Source organism: Sparus aurata, chromosome 5 (assembly GCF_900880675.1).
Source record: "Sparus aurata chromosome 5, fSpaAur1.1, whole genome shotgun sequence".
Taxonomy (NCBI): Eukaryota; Metazoa; Chordata; class Actinopteri; order Spariformes; family Sparidae; genus Sparus; species Sparus aurata.
In genome coordinates, this window is record NC_044191.1 from 328,714 (window position 1) to 349,697 (window position 20,984).

At 40.0% G+C, this 20,984-nt stretch overlaps 1 protein-coding gene across 5 annotated transcripts in view; it reads left to right on the forward strand.

The window, feature by feature from the left end:
• The window catches only part of stxbp1b (syntaxin binding protein 1b), a 32,642-nt gene that overhangs the window by 7,190 nt on the left and 4,468 nt on the right, over positions 1-20,984 (forward strand). For 3 of the 5 annotated variants that reach the window (XM_030415675.1, XM_030415678.1, XM_030415676.1), the window contains exons 2-18: positions 6,514-6,563; positions 6,699-6,780; positions 7,102-7,178; positions 7,488-7,566; positions 8,831-8,934; positions 11,293-11,441; positions 11,912-11,996; positions 12,149-12,279; positions 12,517-12,624; positions 12,793-12,853; positions 14,805-14,870; positions 15,239-15,319; positions 16,089-16,227; positions 16,514-16,623; positions 18,858-18,959; positions 19,559-19,644; positions 19,774-19,931. In XM_030415675.1, the coding sequence (XP_030271535.1) occupies positions 6,514-6,563; positions 6,699-6,780; positions 7,102-7,178; positions 7,488-7,566; positions 8,831-8,934; positions 11,293-11,441; positions 11,912-11,996; positions 12,149-12,279; positions 12,517-12,624; positions 12,793-12,853; positions 14,805-14,870; positions 15,239-15,319; positions 16,089-16,227; positions 16,514-16,623; positions 18,858-18,959; positions 19,559-19,644; positions 19,774-19,931 (1,668 nt within the window). The remainder of the gene's footprint in view (positions 1-6,513; positions 6,564-6,698; positions 6,781-7,101; positions 7,179-7,487; positions 7,567-8,830; positions 8,935-11,292; positions 11,442-11,911; positions 11,997-12,148; positions 12,280-12,516; positions 12,625-12,792; positions 12,854-14,804; positions 14,871-15,238; positions 15,320-16,088; positions 16,228-16,513; positions 16,624-18,857; positions 18,960-19,558; positions 19,645-19,773; positions 19,932-20,984) is intronic. The other 2 variants (XM_030415677.1, XM_030415679.1) reach the window with 1 other exon arrangement.

Here is a 20,984-nt window from a genome sequence, read left to right on the forward strand (position 1 = left end):
GGATGGCCAAATGAGGCTGTGTTTGAAGGTGGGACGTCAGGGATATTTAGGTTTGTTGTGAAAGCCGATATTCCAGGCTATAATTGGCTGTTTTTGACTAATTTTGATTTTGCCATTATATTTCACCTTAAAAGCTATTTACTTGGTGTCATTATTTTCAGCACAGCCTCACATGTGTGACTGTACAGTTCTTTTTTCATTTTGACATACTGTATTAACACAATGGACCTAAAATCACAAAAAAACATAAAATCCGAGTAGAAAAAGTTAGATTTTTTACAATATGTTTAACAAACCATTTTTTTTTTTTACTTATAATGCAAATATAAAGTGATGTTTGCTAAATTTGTGCATACATTTAAATGCAAGCAATGCTCAGGTCTGCCTGAGTTCCTTCCAGCTGAATGAAGAGCTGCACTGCCTGCTCCACATTCAGCTTCTCCTCATTGTTCTGACTCATTAAACAAAAAACCGACTCTCCACTACACACCCAACACACTACACCAAACACTACATAACACACTAACTACACACTCCGTGTAGCCCCCCTAACCCCCCTAACCCTAACCCTACACACGAACATCCACAGATTCCGATTCCACTTTGTTGTCCGTGCGTCTCCAGATCTCCTCAGATCCGAACAGACTCGGTCTGGACTCGTTTAATCTCATTAATCCACAACAGTCAGTTTAGATGCACAGAACAGAACAGAACGGGACCGAACCGCCGGCAAAATCCCGGTCCAGCTCGCACCGCTGCAGGTATCAATCCGCTTGTTTCTTCAGGTATGTCGTGAGCTTGAGCTCTGCAGTGATTGGCTCTGGTGCGCACGTGGCCACGGTGTGCAGTGATTGGCTCTGGTGCGCACGTGACCGTGGTGGCTCTGGTGGACTATGCTCGGCGGAATTTGTAAAGCATTTATGAAATAATTTATTCACGGTATCATTGCAGTCCAAGCAAATGCTTAGATGCACACCACTGAACCACGCAGCAGCCATGTTGAAAGTCTTGGGTCAGTGTGATCCTGATCCGCAGAGATATTTGACCAACAGAAACACACACACACACAGAGACAGAGATTCTGTGATTTCTTACTAATGTAGTGAAGTTACGTCACAGAGGTTTGTAATGTAGGTATGTTTGTGATGAAAGTTACATAGGTAATGTAGTTATTTTAAGCCAAACAAATTTTTATCTGAAACGGGTTATGTTTCCACCATGGAGATATATGTGATATATCTGAGTTCATTACAAATCAACATGTGAATCATACCTTATCTGACCCGAACGAAGGAATTGACCCGGATAATCACTTCTGTTTCAACATGACTGGGAATTGCAAGTATTATACTGAAGTTCAATACAGAGACAGCGCTGAGATGGACGGGAAACTGTCTCTAATTCACTTTAACAGCAGGAGTCTATATACCAACTTCGGCCACATCAAGGAATACCTAAATCACTTCAAAACCTATTTCACCATCATTGCAGTGTCGGAAACATGGATTAATGAAGACAAAGGCACAGATTTTTTCCTGGATGGATATAATCTTGTAAAAAGTATGTACATTCAATCGTTGATCAGTACAGATCAATACAGGAGGGTTGATAAAGGTCAGAGGCACGAATCAACAGACACTGTGCAGACACTGTGTTGAGACGGCATGTGAGCATAACAAATACCATTCTGTACCCAAACAATAAGTTGAACCTGAGAAAATTGTATGGTCCAAGGCCAATGCCAGTTGTACATAGCAGGATGTTGTTATAATGTGTATCAACAATGTGAGATAACTTAGGTACGAACACTGTGACACTACTGTGAGTTATCACAAGTTCTTCTGAGCTGTGAAGGACTCAACTAGCCCTGTAAATCGGCACACAACAGTAGACACACATGTAATCTGTATGTACTGTCTAGAGCTTGAATTCAGCTCTGTATGCTACTGCTGTAATATGTTTTGTCAAAGGTCATAACAAAAGAAGTTGAAAAAAAAAAGAGAAAAGAAAATGTAAAATGCAAAAGACAAGAAAAGATCAGGATGAAGATTTTATCCTGTGGGTAATGGGGGCGGGACTTGATAAGCTTTGGCTTCTCCCGCTTTTCCCTTTCGGCCATGTGTATTGTATTATTTGAACAATGATGAAATGTGATGTTTATGAATTGACATGCCCGAAATAAACAACATAAATAAATAAATAAATAAATATGTAATTTTGGAAATCGTTTAGTGGTTCAGGTATGAGGATGTGTTGATTTTAACCCAAGCTACTAAGCATGTGAGGGCTTCTTTAGTCTCTTTTCAGGTTTATACCACACATGTGTTTCCAGGTTGGGAATGACGCTCAACTATTATTTAACAGTATAGAAGAACGATTCTAGATGCCGTGTGTCTCTATTTAAAAGAACATTTAGAAAACAGGGTTTTCATTGAACATGAAGGAAGCAGTGATTTTGGGTTGGAGAGGTTATTCCCCTCCATACTTACAGCTGGTTACTGTGATAAAATACTATATTCTAAACCTAGCTAAGACATATCTATTCGCTGCCACTGCAGCAGCAGCCTGCTGTTGTTTTTCCTGCCTGTGAAAATTGCTTGTCAGGTGATGCCCAATTCTTTTATGGGCACTCTAACTTATTCCAGTTTAAAAACTGGATAAACAGGACCCTCCTCTGATTTATACATCACTGTCCATCATTACCAGATTTCCTCAGACGGCAGGCTCTTTACATTTCCGTTCTCATGTAATGTCATTCAAATTTATCATCATTACCAACACAGATGCTGCTCTTGCTGGCTCTTGCAAGTGAAATGTCACTCTGACCCTTTGTGGAAACAGGACATGTTGACTTATTTGATGGCTGTGTATTTATCTCTGTGTTTGTGTTTGCTTGTGTGTGAGGGAGTGGCGCTGCCTCCCTGTGACATCACGTCCGCTGACACAGAAACGGCCTAGAAATAGCCGTGGGGTTGGTGGATGGGGTAAGAGGATTGGGAGAAGATTAGAGGCAGTGATTGCAGTGGGCCCGTCCCTCCCAGCACTGAGTCCCTTCACGTTCAGTCTGACACACTGGACAAATGCTACTACCCCCAGTGAGGGAAACTGGGATGCTGTTCGTCAACTAAAGTGATTTGATGTTGATAAGTGCTGAATTTTGTCTTATACACATTGGTTTGATTCACACCTCAAGAACTGAGGTTGTGATTCGAGTTTGACCCTCTATTACTGATTATATTAGGCAGTATATACAGTATGGTATGATCTGCTGTCCTTATGAGGGATCATGTTGTTCCTCTGTCCCTCTGTTTCCCTGCTGCTTTTGGAAAAGGATTAGCACAATCAGGGTGTCATGAGATTGTGTGCTTGCGTAATTTTTGTCCTGTGTGCTCCGTCCATAGCTATTGTCATCAAGACTGTCACTTTGTATACAGACAAGAGGTGATGTCTTTTACCACCATACTTCAGGAATATTGTTTTCCAGCAATACAGAGGGAATCATACGTGTACTGTACATTTTCTATAGCATAATTATTCAGGATCCTTTGATGTGGCATTATAAACTGAAGTTATACATTGTTATCCCATGGCGCAATTCTCTTCTCTCCCAAATGAATCGCTGGGTTCTTTTTGCTGTGCTAAAATCAGTACCAGCACCTGAATTAGAATCATTTTTATTTTCCAAATATATTTCAATGTGCAAGGCAGCCCAGTTGCCAGGACAAAATGTTATTAGTTAACATTTCTGTAAATGCTGAAAATCTGTACATGGCATCCCGTTCATGTGATTTGTTTATTACTTGACTTTCATGTTGTGAGGTGGAGAGAGATGGTGGTGGGTTTGCAGACAAGGCCACCAAGCAGGTGACTGCAGTGAAGTTTGCATTTCTACATCAGTAAGTGTGAAACCAGAGACGTTGGGATAATTTCCAGCTGTATTCGTGGCAAAATAGGTATTTTAAGCCAAAACATGATGTTTACCTAACCCTGACCCTAACCAAATGGTTTTTGGGGCTCAACCTAAGCAGAGCAAAAGCACAGTGCTGTGAAGAGAGAAACATTAAAAATTGAACCTCAAGGAACATAAAGCTCCAACATAAAGAAATGTAGAGTTTGAACGTATTGGTGGTTTTGCAGAAATGTACTTTGCCAACATTTATTCTGGCTATTGGGTTGTGGAAGGTATTTGATTCTAGTTTTCATAGCTCTCACTTAAATCTCCAACCTCTAATTCTGAACCAGAATCCATTTTAAAATCAAGGAATGACTGAACTTTTGCTCTACTCGTACTTCTGTAATGGAATGGGTCATGGCATTTCAAAATCAATTGTCAATACTGCCAACAGAGCCTGTGTATTTAAAAAAAAGAAAGTAAAATGGACTCCCATTTCAATAGTGCTTTTCCAGTCCACTAGACCGCTCAAAACGCTTTACAACACTTGTCACATTCATCCATTCACACACACATTCATACACTGATGACAGGGACTGCCATTCAAGTTGCTAACTACTCATCAGGAGCAATTTGGGGTTCAGTATCTTGCTCAAGGACACTAGGACATGCAGCTGGGGGAGCTGGGGATTCAAGCCAGGGACCTTCTGATTACTAGACGACCCGCTCAACCTTCTAAGCTACAGCCAGCTCAAAATCCATGTTACACTAATAAAATCATCAAGGGTCAAAGATCAATCTACAGAGCCTTCAACTTTTCAGTGATAGAGTTTAATCAGGTGTAGGGCCTGCTCTAGCCCAGGTGGTGCCCTGGATGTGATTTATGGATCCATTTAGGACCCACTAATGTAAATACTATGAGAAAGACCACTTGTGTAATCTTAGCACTTCCTGTAATGATTCAGCATCAGAGGATTGATGAAGATCAATCGCTTTGTATAAAATGACAAACAGACTGGAGAACAGACTGCAGTTACCAAAAGAACTGGAGAAGTCACACATATTCCTGCTGTAGGTGACCACGAGTATTTACAGGGGAGTTTGGAGATTTGTGAGGTCTGAGTGTGCCCCTCAGCAAACAAGGAACTGCTTGCTTGATGGAAACACCAGTCAGTCTTCAGAATAAATGTTTTAATGAACATTTCTGGAAACCACAGATATGTTGAAACTTTACATTTCTTTATGTTCCATTTTTAGTTTTTTTGGTTGTGGCTACACTGTGCTACATGTTGGATCCAGTTTTGGCACAAAAAAACACTCTGTTAGAGTTCAGGAAATATAATTTGGGTCGTTGAAAATGTCCCAAGTGTTTAAAGATATCGAGGAGTTTCGCTCTTACAAATGTTGAAATGCATTCTTGAACAGTGGTCTCTGGCATGGCACCCATCTCGCCTTGCTGTATATTTCCTCTTTGCAGAAATTAAGTAACATAATCTACAATCCGTAATTTACACATATTATTGTGTTGGTTTTTACTTTTCTCTCTCCCTGCCATGAGCCCCTTCAGGACTCGTTTATTACTGCTTATGCTAGCAGCTGGCTCTGCTCAGGTCAATCATGTGTGCAGTTTTGATCAATCTAGACTTTAACATTTTGGGAAATATGTAGATGAGGCTTTTGACACTGACCTAATATAGTAGAGCTCATTTGAATATCCATCATGACATTGCAGAGACAAGTAGTGGTCACTCAGTTTCAGTTGGTGCTGACTCTGTCACTGACTTTAACAGTGGGCTGCTGCTTTGTTATTCTAAGCAGCATAATTCACTCCTGTTACATGTGCTGTATAGTGTTTTAGGTGTTAGTTGGAATACATTTCAACACTTGTCACACCAGCAGAAGGATTAGAGCTGGAATTAAATTTCAGCTACAACAACTTCACATATTTGATCTGCTTGATCGAGACCCACCCCACTCTGCTTCCTACAGTTGGCTTTGTTGGTTGCGTTTCCTATGCCTGACTCAAACTGGTAACACACAAACAGTGGCTCTGGTAATGTTTTTGGCAGGTCGGAAATTTGTCATTTTGTGGATAAACACAACAACCTCTTCGGCCTCTCTCCCAGTCTAACTAATCCTGATCTAATCTAACTAATCACTAATCCTGCCACTGCTCTGTGACCCATCCGGTCAGCTCCTGGTGGTCTGTTTACTGGAGCAACTATGGCTCACAATCCGCTCCACAGCCAGCAGAGAAATACACAAGTACAATCCATTAACACAAGACAGGAAATACTAATGTGTCAGTTACGCTGATAAAGATTTCCACGGCCCTGGTAGTATGCTGGACCAATACCCACAGCCAGGTGATTGTTCTCGGCCATCCTCCTTTGTCCTTGATGTCTAAACTGTTTTCCTTCTGTCTTTTACCTAATTTCCCTTCAGGGATTAATACAGCTATCTATCTATCTATCTATCTATCTATCTATCTATCTATCTATCTATCTATCTATCTACCTACCTACCTACCTACCTACCTACCTACCTACCTACCTATCTATCTATCTATCTATCTATCTATCTATCTATCTATCTATCTATCTATCTATCTATTTTTACAGAAATAATGAATGATGTCATCAAGAAGGCTAGAGAAAAAGGAAAATGGAAGGTAATGTACCTGTTATTCTGTTAAAGTTCTGCATCTCTCCCCTGTGATCCTGACACTGAATATGAGTAAAATCACAATCAAAGTTTTCAAAATTAGCTCATTATAAGACCACTGCTGTGTGTGTCTGTGTTACAGGTGCTCGTAGTGGACAAGCTGAGTATGAGGATGGTTTCCTCCTGCTGTAAGATGACAGACATTATGTCAGAGGGAATCACCAGTGAGTACAGCCCCACAGGTCACCTCAGTTCACTTCAGTTGTAGCAGTGAACTCAGTTCTAAAACATTAAGTGAAGGCAAATCCTATTCAGCTCACCTAAAACGACCCATTTCTACCCAGTGGATCACATGAGTTCATATAGAGTATGCCTGATTGGTTCATTGCCCTGTGTTTAGCTACAAGTGAATTTTGGCAAGATGGATTTGCAAAATCACATGATAAAGTGATCTCATGAATCCACCTGCCTGTCAAGGTAATATGTGTAGTCTAATCAAGCTGATAGATGAGTATATCACATGAGTGTTTGTCTATGCTTCTCAGTTGTAGAAGACATAACCAAGCGACGTGAGCCTCTGCCCAGCATGGAGGCCATCTACCTGATCACACCCTCAGATGAGGTATGTGATACCGCTCCTGTTCAGACTGTTGGTGCACTACATAAAGACAGTCAGTGATTACTTGTTGACTTTCTTCAAACAACTTTTTTCAGTTTTGTCCAGCAACTGAAAAATGCTCTGTATTGTCATTTCAGTGGGTGTTATGGTTGGTTTGTGTGCTGGTCTTTTAAATGTTAAATAAAGTAGGAAACACACTGGATTCTTTTCAGTATTTCTATCCAGTCACTTTTGAACAGAGTGAAGAACTGTCCTGTCATTCCCTTTTCAGTCACACTTCGTAAGCTAAAAGATTGTTCTCTGCTGTCTCAGTCTGTTGAGGGTCTGATTGATGACTTCAGGGATCCACAGTCTCCGAGGTACCGAGGAGCTCACGTCTTCTTCACCGACAGTGAGTTAATCCATTCCTTACCGACGAAATATAGATGGAATATTTGCTCAAAGTTAATCTGGAGACTCCTTGACACACAAATTCACTTTCATATTAGCAGACGATTGCATGAACCGCACTAAAAGAATGTTTCCAAAACGGCTGCAGAATGTAAAGCTAACACACAGCTCATAGCAGTGGGAAACATTAAGGTAACAACTTGTTTCCTGTAGGTAGACTGCTCAATCATTATTAGCATTTCTGCCATGAAAGTACAGATTGTTCGGTCAGTCTTTCTCTCACAGAACTCCAACGTAACTGTTAAAATCCTAGAAGCCTTTTGTTTTGACAAGTGGGCCCAGCTGGAGTCTGTGGATTAGCAACCCAATCACCGGAGTCAATGTTGGTCAAGGTACATCTCTAAAAAACCACACATACGATAAAACTGTACAATTTTTCTCCTATCACAACACAGTGCTTATACTCTGCTTAGGCTTTGGAACCAAAACTACTTGTTTTGGGTTGAAAGATCATGTTTTGACTTAAAATACATATTTTGATTGCCACAAATATGGCTGGAACTAGTCCAGAGTCCTTCTTAAAATGTCCAGTAAACATATAATGCAAATGTGAAATGACACTTTTTGGAGACATGTCAATATGGTATGCAGCTGATGGCATGCACAAATATGAATGTATCAGTGGTTTATAGAATGTAGAATAGTTATGCCAACATTTTATCCTTCCGATTGGTTGGGATTAGATTTTAGAAAAATTCTGGATTCCATCTGAAATCCTAGAATCTTAAATTAATTAAGACCTAATCTGAAAGGGACCCAAGGACACCGGTTGTAGAACACCGTCCTACAATGTAATGTACAGACCAATGAAACACATAGAAGATCACATTCTCACAATCTCACATAGATGTCTTTGTGACACAAAGCTCTTATTTAGACTATTCACCTGGAAATGATTGTGATAAAATATAAAGTGATTGTCTGAGATCGGACGTCTGGAACTTATTCTGATATGATTACCAAAACTGTGCTGTTTTTTTCCTTTACTTGTTTTCTGAATTTTACCTATATTGTAATTGTTGATATGCTACATATGAAACATAGAAATTCAATCTGTGGTTTTCAGAAACTTACAATGACAAAATTGTAGTCTGGCGAGTGGACTGCTGTGTGCTATTGTGAAAAATCTGCCACTCAGGCCAATCTGATAAACTGATATGACATAATTTGGGTTTATTTTCCATGTTTTCTGTGAATCCCTGCAGCAATCCCAGACTCGTTGTTTGGACTGTTGACCAAATCCCGCGCCTCCAAAGCCATGAAGGCCTTGACTGAGATCCACATCGCCTTTCTGCCCTATGAATCTCAGGTAAGACGCTGTCTAGACTGGGATTACACCACTGCAGCCGCTCATAATCATCTACCTCAGATAGATGGATCAGGTTTGGAAGAATTTCAGTCAACTGTGTGTAAAACCTGCAGAGAAGCCTTCCTCTCTCTTGTTGCTTTGTTTGGACTTGGAGTTCAAGTGAGATGTTGTGTACGTTTTGTGTACCGTACATCATCACATAGGGAGAATCTGAACATTTTAGAGGATGAATGCAGTAAACTTATGCATTACGTTATTCCTCAGTCAATCAATCAAGACCATATTCTTTATTAACGGTCCTCTCATGAGTTCTTAAATTGCAATAATGTCTACACCTACTGGACATCTACTCACATTGTTGTTGCAATGCCTCTAGCAAACTTAGTATCTCCTTTTAACCACCTATGATCTTTTTTTTTTTTACACCCGTTTCAGTTATTGTGCATAAAGTTATTGTGTGGCTTGTTGTATTACAAGATAAGACTTGGCATTATTATGTCAGAAGACATAGTGGCTAGACTTTTATTATCTCTAAAGTTCACATTTTTGGTTATTCTGCATCCTCTGTGTGCTAATTTAAGCCTTAAATCCAAGCAAGAATGTGAAGGGTATACCAGACAAGAGAAATGGCACGACAATTTGTGATGAGGGAAATTGTGCTCATGAATTATTAATGTTAGAACTCAAATTGTTGAATCTTGCACACAAATTAGTTTTTATTTTTGTCTGTCTCAATTAGGACATTTACATGATCTTAGAAAAAGTCAGATTATTGTGTTAGTCCAACTGAAACTATACTTTTAAAGTCCATGTAAACATGTTAGTCTGACTGAAATTGCACTAAATCGAACTTCTCAGAGTTGGACTTACACACCCAGATAATGCAGTTTGAAATCAATTTACTCTTTCATGTATATGCCTTAGTCGGACCTGAACTGGCCTCAGGGCTCTGCACACGCATTCTAATCTCCGCTCCGGGCATTGACCTGGAAGTCACGATGAGGTTATAAACATGGCGAGTGCTAGAGCAAGAAATACACATTATTGTACAGCGCTTGAAAAGTCATCTATGTTTTCAACGTTCGCTGTGCAGCCTGTTTGCTGCTTCTTAACTTGTTTGGTAAGTGAGGCTGTAGGTCAACCGGATGAAGGTCCATTCACTAGCTGAAATGATGCATATCGCCACGTACCGTGACAGGTGTACTTCTGTCAATAAATCGATTCTCCCATGGTGCTTGTATACTGCGACAATGGCAGTAGTCCAATTAAATGGCCTAATTGAGCTATGACTGTAGCTCGACTTAAGTGTGCACTGAAACGTAGTGAATGAGACCTCCTGGGCTCCATGGTTTGAACTCCAGCAGCTCCAGAGAAAAATGCCTGGCTCTGTAGCAACTAAGTGCTCCATTATACTCAGCAGCTGATCTCTAACTGTGTGTGTCTGCTGCTTGATGCACAGTGCGTTTATTTTTTAGAACTCTTAAGTCAGTGAAGTAAAGTCCAGTAAAGTTACGGAACATCAAACCAAAACTATGAGCTGAAAGACAAAAAAGCTCCAGAGAGCAGTGTGCAGCTGCAGAGTGGCTTCATCACTACTTCTACTTTTTTACATCACACTGTCATTTGATCCACTGTCATATTTGATTATAGCTATTTAACAGGGAATTCTGATGCCCGCTCCCCACCTCGTCCTATGATATTGACTCAGTTCCTCAACAAAGGGAAGAACAATGTTGAAGAGGTGCACCAGCAGTGTTTTGTGTTGGATCAGCATTAGCCCTCAATCCTCTGCTGGTGTCCTGGAGTCTTAATCCTGAGTGGGCGGGACACATCATACCCAATCTGCCCACATGTCCTCCACTCATCCCTTTATCTCATTGGCTGACAGTACTGATACTCATGCTCTACAGCCAATGAAAGCACAGATAAGATGTTTGACAAGAGAAAGCACAAGGATCATTATCATGTGATGGAGTCGGACACAGATGGGGTTCAGTGTGTGTGTGTGTGTGTGTGTGTGTGTGTGTGTGTGTGTGTGTGTGTGGAAAGGAGTTTAATTAGTGTCAGATTTTGAGTGCCAGCTCCAATACTGCTCTGGTGGCCAATATATTTTAATCTATATTTACTTTTTACAATTCTCTTTATAGCTGCAAAATGTTCAAACATTCATCATAGAGCGATAAAACTCATTATCAAAGCTGTGTATAATAAAATACATGAATGTATACCTGTAAATTGAATAAAGCCATCGTTGCTTTGGATGAATTTGGGTTAAGATCTCCCCAGTAGACAAACATTGTAGCATTAATGAATGTAAACTGGACACTGTTGTGTCCCTGTCATGTTCTCTGTGTCCAGGTCTACTCCCTGGATAAAGTGGATGCCTTTCAGGACTTCTACAGTCCCTTCAAGGCTGATGTGAAGAATAACATGCTGGAGCGTTGTGCTGAACAGCTCGCCACTCTCTGTGCCACTCTCAAAGAGTATCCTGGAGTCCGATACAGAGGGTGAGAACAGCAAGGACAAGGTTTATGGTGTGACAGAGACTATCATCAAGTTTAAAGTAGGATCAAACTAGCCCCAAAAGTTCTCAAAAGTCATACTTGAGTAAATTTTTTTTTGAATATTTCAGTTTGGTGAGAAGTTAACTTAGCCATGCACATAATACTTAAGGAAAACCCTTAAAGTGTCTTATATTATACATACCAAAATATTAGAAGTAATTTTTTAATCAATTACAAGAAAAGGAGATTATTCCTATATTAACATACCATACCACTGTATACCATGGGTCAGCAGATTATCCACCTGGCCTGTTATTGGATCTGATATTCCATTTCTTGTTTTTGTCTATACATTAAATGATCAATAAATGTTTTCTACTCAGGATAAAAAGCTGGTTTTGTATAATCGTGTGTGTGTGTGTGTGTGTGTGTGTGTGTGTGTTTTGTGTGTCTATGTGTATATGTTGGTTCAGGGAATACAAAGACTGTGCAGTTCTGGCCCAGATGCTTCAGGAGAAGCTGGACAGCTACAAGGCTGATGACCCCACCATGGGAGAGGTAGGGATGTGGAGCTAAATGAGTAATGTGGGGAAGCAGATACATCACTGACTCGTCACCATGCAGGGTGTTCCAGATGATCAGCTGCAAGTAAAAAGTATGAAATATCTCTCCTCCACAGTGCTCTGTGTATTCTTTTCTGATGCCCGCAGGGTCCAGACAAGTCTCGTACTCAACTGCTCATTCTGGATCGTGGCTTTGACCCTGTGTCACCTCTGCTACATGAGCTCACGCTGCAGGCTATGGCCTACGATCTGCTGGGCATCGAGAACGACGTGTACAGGTGAAGGTGCTCTGAAAGCTGGAAAGTCGCTGAGCTCATTTTGTTGATTATTGTTACAGTCACTGAGTTTGGGTTCTGTGGTGGCAGGGTGGCCCTGTTTGTTAAATACAACATCATATGAAATCAGTGTGTCAATCAGCATTGGGGAAACATTTTATTCCCACTGGCATATTTCTGAATTTTCTTTAGCAAACAGAACAACAAAGCTCTGTAAAGCTGTCTTGCCCTCTCTGTCAGTTTTGAGACCAGTGGGATGGGAGAGACGAGATTGAAGGAGGTAGTTCTGGATGAGGATGACGACCTGTGGCTGACTCTGAGACACAAACACATCGCTGAGGTGTCAAAGTGAGTGCCTTTGTCTTTGCAGTCACACATACACTCTTATGACAGAAAGCTGCCACAGAACATTATTCCTCTTAGAGATCAGTATACAGTGAAGCTTCTCAGTTTACGTTCATGATTTCTCCTGACTTTCCCTGTCCTTCTCTTTCTCTGTCTCACTGGTCTGCGCAGCGCTGTGACTCGTTCTCTGAAAGAATTCTCTGCCAGCAAAAAGATGAACACTGGAGAAAAGGTAGAGGACACACTGTATCACTGTGATCTGCTTTCAGGATCTGTTGCTCTGTTCCAGCTCCCAACTGTCCTTATTGTCACACACAGGTGATACAAGAGTCTGATGCAGAATTTAACTTGAATGTTAACATTTCATTTTAAGTTAAAATTATACATTCGGGAAGACACATAGTCAACAAAAAGTATAAGATTTATTTTTAATATGTTTAAAGTGATTATGAGGACCGACAGGTTTGTAGGAGAAGATCAGGGGCCAACAAAATCCGTAAGTAAGCTCCAGCACACTGTCCACTTCAACTGCAAATAAGGTTAATGACAATGTTTTTGTCAACAGACCTTCATCAGGGTATCTTCTTTATCTTCAGATGACCTGATCAATCAATCAATCAAATTTTATTTGTATAACCCTTTACAATAGCCAGACGGTACCCAAAGTGCTTTACATCAAAGCAATAAAATAACACATAAAAACAATACATAAAAACACAAGAAAGTGCTACAGTGCTGCAAGAAAACACAAGAAAGTGCTCACGCCTGGATGTGCCTGTTAAAAATCGGGCAGCAGCGTTCTGAACAAGAGATTAAAGACCGGCTGAGGCCGACATGAAGTGCATTACAGTAGTCCAGTCTTGAACTGATGAAAGCGTGGATCGCCTTCTCGAGGTCCTGCCGACTTAAAAAAGGTGCTGACTCGGTGCTATGTCGGGATCTGAAACCAGACTGAAATTTATTGAGAACAGAATTAATCTCTAAAAATGTTTGGAATTGAATAAAAAAAACTTTTTCCAATACCTTAGAAAGAAAAGGCAAGTGGGAGACAGGCCTAAAATTGGACAGCACAGAGGGGTCAAGATGTGGTTTTTTGAGGAGGGACCTAACCACAGCGTGTTTGAAGGCAGCTGGGACAGACCCCGAGCTAAGACAGGTGTTTATAAAAACCAGCAAACTGGATGAAGGTCTAAGTATCGAAATGTTGTCATTAAACGTATTTTAGTGAAATGGACATTGTGTGGGAGCTGATACATCAATGTATCAAATAACAATGTGACAATGTGAAAGTGATGAACTAACAGAATTATCACATGAATCTGCCGCTCCCCTTTGCTTTACAGTGAGTCTCAGCTCTTCAGTTAGTTGTCCTGCTGCAACTCGAATGTTTTGGTTCACTGTCACTGCTCTCACAGGATCAGTTTCAGCACAGCAGACAGATGTCTTCATGCCAAGAAAATGTTATACACTATCTTCTCAGCAGCAGATAGCAGACTTAACAGAGTTAGAGACTTAACCAGATGTTTCTCTCAGGAGCCAGTAGAGACAGAACACAGAGCTAAAAAAGTTTTTTTTCTTTAACTTCCATTCATCAGGTCGACACAAACACAGCTCTTGATAAATACTCTGTGCTAGATTTGTTAAGAAGCACCATGTTCACTGTATTAACCTAAAAGGTGATGAAGTGTCAATATTGTGTTCACAGCTGTAACCCACAAATATTGTTTAAAGTACAACTGAGTTACCTAAAAATGACAATTTCCATAGTGGTGGCCAGTCTTAATTCTCTCTGGGGTAACATAGAAATCTGTCTTATTCATATTGTTCTGCATTTTATACTGCTTTGGCCCAATAACCATCACTTTGAGGCGAACACTGTTTGACTGACTGACTGACTGTGCGTATACTGTCAGCTTACAAATAGGAATCATCAACCATTGGCATATCTTTTAAATGAGTACATCTCATCTCATCGCTGACATCTTAGAAGTGTGTGTGTTAAGAGATCACTGGAAGTCAGGAGATTTTGCTTATCATCAAGTTTCTTGTGTCAGCTCAACTTAAATTTACTTACTTAAACACTTTATGATCTGTTACAGAACTTGTGACAAACTTTGCAGCCTGTAATTAAAATGTGAATGAAGTGCAATAAGTAAAGTTCATTACTCTTCAATGTGTTTCAGACCACCATGAAGGAACTGTCTCAGATGCTGAAGAAGATGCCTCAGTATCAGAAGGAGCTCAGCAAGGTTGAAGTGTTTCTGTACATCTACACACTTACAGCAGGCCATGCTACTGTATTGAAGCTTACACTGTGACACTGTACACAGATGAACATTTATGCACTCATTTGTGTACTTGTACATGTACATGTACATACAGACACCTAAATGATCTACTTGTAACACCGTCCCACCAATCAATCAGCAATAGAAGAATATAACATTATCTGACATGGGCCGAAAAACAGGTGTTAATGATTTGAGAACATAGCTTCAGATTTTGCAGATTTCCCAAGTGTATATATGAACACTGAAAAACATTCTGTTGATATTGTTTGCAGCCGATTGTACTCAATGTGTCAAACCCTGACAGTATCTCTCCTCTCCGACCTCAGTATTCAACCCATCTCCACCTGGCCGAAGACTGTATGAACCGCTACCAGGGCACTGTGGACAAACTCTGTCGTGTGGAACAAGTAAATCACTCAGACACCACAGCTGTAAAAATAGATCTGTCTCTAGACTGTGCAATAATGTAGAAAGTGGGGGAACCTTAATGTGGCATTCTGGTTTAAGCAAGCAATGGCAGCATGGCAGATGGGAAATGTGCTTGAATACATAAGAAATTCACAGGTGAACTCTGGTGCTCTAAAACCAACAGGGAGTTAGTTATTGTGTCCTGGCCCACTCGCCAACACAGTCAACAGCTGATGGAGGATATTAGCACTGCACATTCACAGGTCACAACAGCTAGTTCAAAGTTTGGGTCACATGAACAAGGTCACAACAAGGTCAGTTCAGAGTTTAGAATTTATACCAGGTCCAAACGCCCAAAAATGAGCTATTCTCCTTCAACACAACCTCTTGCCCATCCATCCTCAGTCCCCAGTAGTGTTGGGGGTAACTTTATACATGCATTTTAAAACTAATGTGCTACAGCAATGTATCATTACCAGGAAAAAAGGTAATATAGGTAATAGACACTTTCAAAACATTAACCACAAGTTACCCACAATAACTTGTCCCATGCGTGTCTTTTCCGGTGTGGTCCTGAGTTGCAGAGCTATAATATAACAAAAATGTGACTAATTAGTAATGATGGAACAACACAAACACAGTGATATCAGAGCTTGCTTTGATACATCAGACTACATGTCTAGTTAAAATCTTTCAGTAATTGTTTGAGTGGAGCTTCTGTGGAATCATATTGTGCTTTGGCCTCTCCTGCCCTCCATTGTTCTGAAGGATCTGGCGATGGGTATAGATGCAGAGGGAGAGAAGATCAAGGATCCCATGAGGCTCATTGTACCCGTTCTGCTGGACGCCAATGTCAGTGTGTCTGACAAGATCCGCATCATTCTGCTCTACATCTTCCTCAAAAACGGTCAGATATTCACTGTGCTGTTTTTCATATCAACTGTTAACATTTGGATGGAGCAGAAATCCTGCATGAACAAGGCAGAAAATCCCACTGAGAGGTTTTAATGGAATCTCAAATTTGCATTCATTTTTTTGTTCTCGTGTTTTGTTCGGTGCTAATCTATTCTTAAGTTTCTTCATGTTTGCATGCATTATACCATATTTGTGAATGTGCATGCTCTCCCGTCGGTGTGAGTTGTGTGAACTGAAAGTCTATGCTGCATGTGTTTGTGTATCTTTGCGTGTGTCAGGTGTGACTGAAGAGAACCTGTGTAAGCTCCTTCAGCATGCCAACATCCCACCAGAGGACAGTGACATCATTTCCAACATGGCCCACATGGGCGTTCCCATTATCTCTGAGGTGAGCTGTCCTGGTCCAGGACTTCAGTGTGTCACTAAGACCATATGACCCCTAATTTGAAGATGTGTCTTGAAAGACCTTCCTACTCTTCTAGTCTTCCTACTTCTTACCATTCATATTAAAGCAGCATGGCCAGTTGCAATTCTAAATGGAAAACTTGTTCCAGAGTCATTACTGTATAACTATATATATATATATATATATATATATATATATATATATATATATATATATATATATATATATATATATATATATATATATATATATATATTGTTTAAATGCTCAGAAACTGAACTTCTCTTTATTGAATGTTACTCTAACAGGAAATTGTTGGGGACTATTTTTAGCAGTGGATTAATCAGTGGTATTAGTATGGACTATATATAGTACATACATATAGTATTTGTTGCAGCAGGATGGTGTGTGTAGGACTGAGTTCGTAAAAATGAAGGAACATGTTACCCAGTGCTACAGTGTTTTTACAGTTCAATAACTTTTAACAGTAGAGCTCTATTTAACACATGTCCATGGAATTGAAGAAAATACCAAATATCACTTGTTATACTAACTAGGTATAAAATCTGTTTGGTTGCACTACGTGAACTCTCATACAAAGCTGTAATCTATATTAAAGTATATTTCAAGATTTACTAAACCCCCAGTGCCTTCATATCCAACAAACTGCTACTGGTGAACATGTTAAATATAGAGTTTGACTTGCAATTCCTGTCATTATATAGCATCTAGTCAGTGCTGATACGTGTAAATTCAATGGGCATGATATTGAATAGGGATTGTGATGTTATTTGGGTTTAAAAGGCCCTTGTATGATTTTTCATTGGTTGTTTAAATCAAGTCAAATCAAACCAATTTTATTTATATAGCCCAAAATCACAATCACATTGCCTCAGTGGGCTTTACAATGTGTACAGTGAACAACATCCTCTGTCCTTAGACCCTCAATTCGAGTGAGGAAAAACTTCACATGTTGATGGAAAAAAAACCTTTTAACAGGGTAAAAAAAACAATGGAAGAAACCTCAGGAAGAGCCACAGAGGAGGATCCCTCTTCCAGGACGGACAGACATGCAATAGATGTTGCGTGTACAGAAAAGAGCAACAATTCACAGTTTACAAGTTACATCAACAGAAAATCTGATACAAGTTATGTAAAGTGAGTGGATCCAGGAGACGACCGTGCAGGACGAGGCATCACCAAGTGGTGTCCGAGCCAGACGACCTCCTGTTAGTTGGCCCCAAACAACTTTAAAACAAATGACACCAGCACCAACCTTAAAGGCCCCTCCAGTCAAAGAAGTGTTTTTCTTCTTGATCCTCCAGTTGAATGTCTGAGCTTCACTACCTAGAATGATGGATGTGCAGAGTTTGACACAAGGCTGTTTTCACATTTAAAAATGTACTCTGAACTCACTAAAAATCTGATTTTAAGAGGCAGAGCTACCGGCATGATTTATGACATCATAAATAGTTTGGAAGTCAATCGTGGTCCATTTTCAGCAAACACAAGTGTGCACATATACCAAGAATGGACTTTAGATTGGAGTAGTAGACATCTTATGTCCTGCTGGAAAACTTCAGATATTAACAAAAATTGCATTTTGATGATATTTTATGAGGCCACGGAATATGTGCTAATTTAAGGATTTTAATGTGGACATTATACTTCTTTTTAAGGAAAAATATCAGATGTACATAATTGTTCCTAGCAGAGTAATTGTGTGTATGTCTTAATACAGTTTTCTGGTTAACTTGTTTCAGAGTGTGCCCATGTGTAAAACAGAATCTTTACTCAACATTATTTGTCTGGGTTTTTTTTCCTTGTCCCAGTTTTTTTTTATTCATTTAAAAATTAATGAATCCTCAATTCCATTCTTGACTGTGTTCAGTGCCTTATTCTCTTTTGAGTGCACATGAAACCCAAACAGGCCCAAAATGGAAAGCCTACAGTGGATCCTGCAGCAAGAGATCATCAGCTTTATGCACATGCTGGCTGGAAACCGTCGAAAGAAACATCCACAATAAGCATGTCTCTTAAATATGTCAATGACAGTTCGTGCTCTGATGTGTGTCTCCAACACTCATTTCTTTCTAAATAACTAAAACTCTAGACTGACATTAAAAATGGCACACCCTTTAACTCTCTCACTGAGTTGATGTTTTGATGTGGCAACTATGAAAGCAGATGAGTGATCAGCATTACTCTCCTCACAGGGCACCGCCAAAAAAGCCAAGAAGCCCGATCGTAAGGAGCGAATCAGTGAGCAGACCTACCAGCTGTCCAGGTGGACTCCCCTCGTCAAGGATCTCATTGAGGTGCTTTTTCTGTGTTAGTTTTCCTTTTATCACAATGCAGTATACACCTTGTGCGTCGTACTGACATACTGACACACAAGATGCCTCTTAGTGTTTGTGTGCAACATGCAAAGCCTTCCTGCCAAAAAAGTCACATGACTCGACTATAGACTTTATTAGAGATGAGTGCTCTAACTATTACAGATATGCAGCCTACAATAATAATAATAATAACAATAATAATAATAATAATAATAATGTGGTCCTGCTGTTATTTCATACCTGTTTAAATGGGATCTCTGAGTTTTCACAGGAATAGCTGCTTGTTCTTTTTTTTCTTTTTTCTCAACCAACTCAGGTTCAATTTGACTTTGATGTGAAAATGTTCCTAATCTGATTAATGGAAATATCCCAACAACAACACATAGGCCTATTTGGGAAGCAATAAAACTACGGAAAAAATCATCAGGAGAGAGATTAGCTTTGTCTTGCTGTGTCATTGTGTCATTTTATGGTGGTTAATATTTTATTCCTCACTCTCCTTGTACTGTAATATTTTCGGTAAAAACTGTGAGTCTGTTTCTGATGCCAACTGTAGAAACTTCATTGTGTTCCCACAGGATGCCATTGAGGACAAACTTGACCCTAAGCAGTACCCGTACATTTCCCAGCGACAAGTATCTTCCAAAGCCAGTGCTCCATCGAGGTTTGTCATTTTGAATGCATGTTATACATCTGGCACCGCATTGTTTCGATAAAGCCATGAAGTGTCGTTGTTTAAGTTGTGTTTAAAAATGTTTTGCAGTAAATATTTAAATATTTCCTCATTTCACAGCAGTGCTCGCTATGGTAACTGGCACAAGAACAGGGGCCCCACAGAGATGAAGACGGGGCCAAGGATCATCGTATTTATTATCGGAGGGATGACATACAGCGAGATGCGCTGCGGGTATGAGGTCACTCAGGCCAATGGCAAGTGGGAGGCGCTGATCGGTGAGTTCACTGCATAGAAAGAGTAAATCTGTCTCTGTCCCACAACTCTTCCTTAAGTGTGAAGCTTAATTAGCCAAGTACCCCTTTACATTTTATCATACAGCAAGAAAACATCTTCTTTCATATAAAGCATTATTAGTATGTATACTGTTTAATATGAATACTATTTCTGCCTCATGTTGAAGTGTCTAACTTGACACATTTCCTCTATTTGAAGCTTCATTTTATTTATTCAGTCTTTATTTAATTATTATTTATTTAAGATAGTCTTGTGGAGATGAAGCTTTCCGGGCGTAAGAAAGATTTATGAGAGCACAATCAGCAGACAGAAACAACAAAACTACATAGTAAACAAGAGGTTTATAAAAACAATTAAGAAGAATCAGATTCAGTCAATATTAGTGCGTACACGATGGATCGATGGGGGCGGCTGTAGCTCAGCTGGTAGAGCAGATTGGCTAGTGATCGGAAGGTTGCTGGTTCAAATCCTGGCTGTCGAAGTGTCCTTGAGCAAGATACTGAACCCCAAATTGCTCTTGAGGGCCCTGTGATGAGCTGGCGACTTGTCCAGGGTGTACCCTGCCTTCGCCCGGAGACAGCTGGGATTGGCTCCAGCAACAAACCCCGCGCCCCCTTGAAAAAGGGATAAAGCGGTTGCAGACGATGACATGACATGATGGATCGATGGACTCATTTTATTTCTGAAACTTCACAGCATTGCTGCATTTTCCTAAACAAGTGAAGTAGATCGGAACTTGTTTTAAAATGGAAAAACAACCAAACAAACATCCATTGGCTCCATACAATTTATATGCTGTAATCCAAGTCTGTCAAAGAGAGACATTTGAGATCCTAAAGTGATTTGAAAAGGCGTTATTTACAACGTCAACTCTTGAGCTTGGGCACCCACTTCAGACGAATGAAAGTGCACGCTACCCGCATTGAGCTTAGCAGCAGTGAAGATTTGTTCTTAAAAAGGGTTGAAATAATGTCTTGTTATGTATATATGGAGCAGTTTTAGTTATGTCTGTTTTTTTTAATTGAAACAAGATC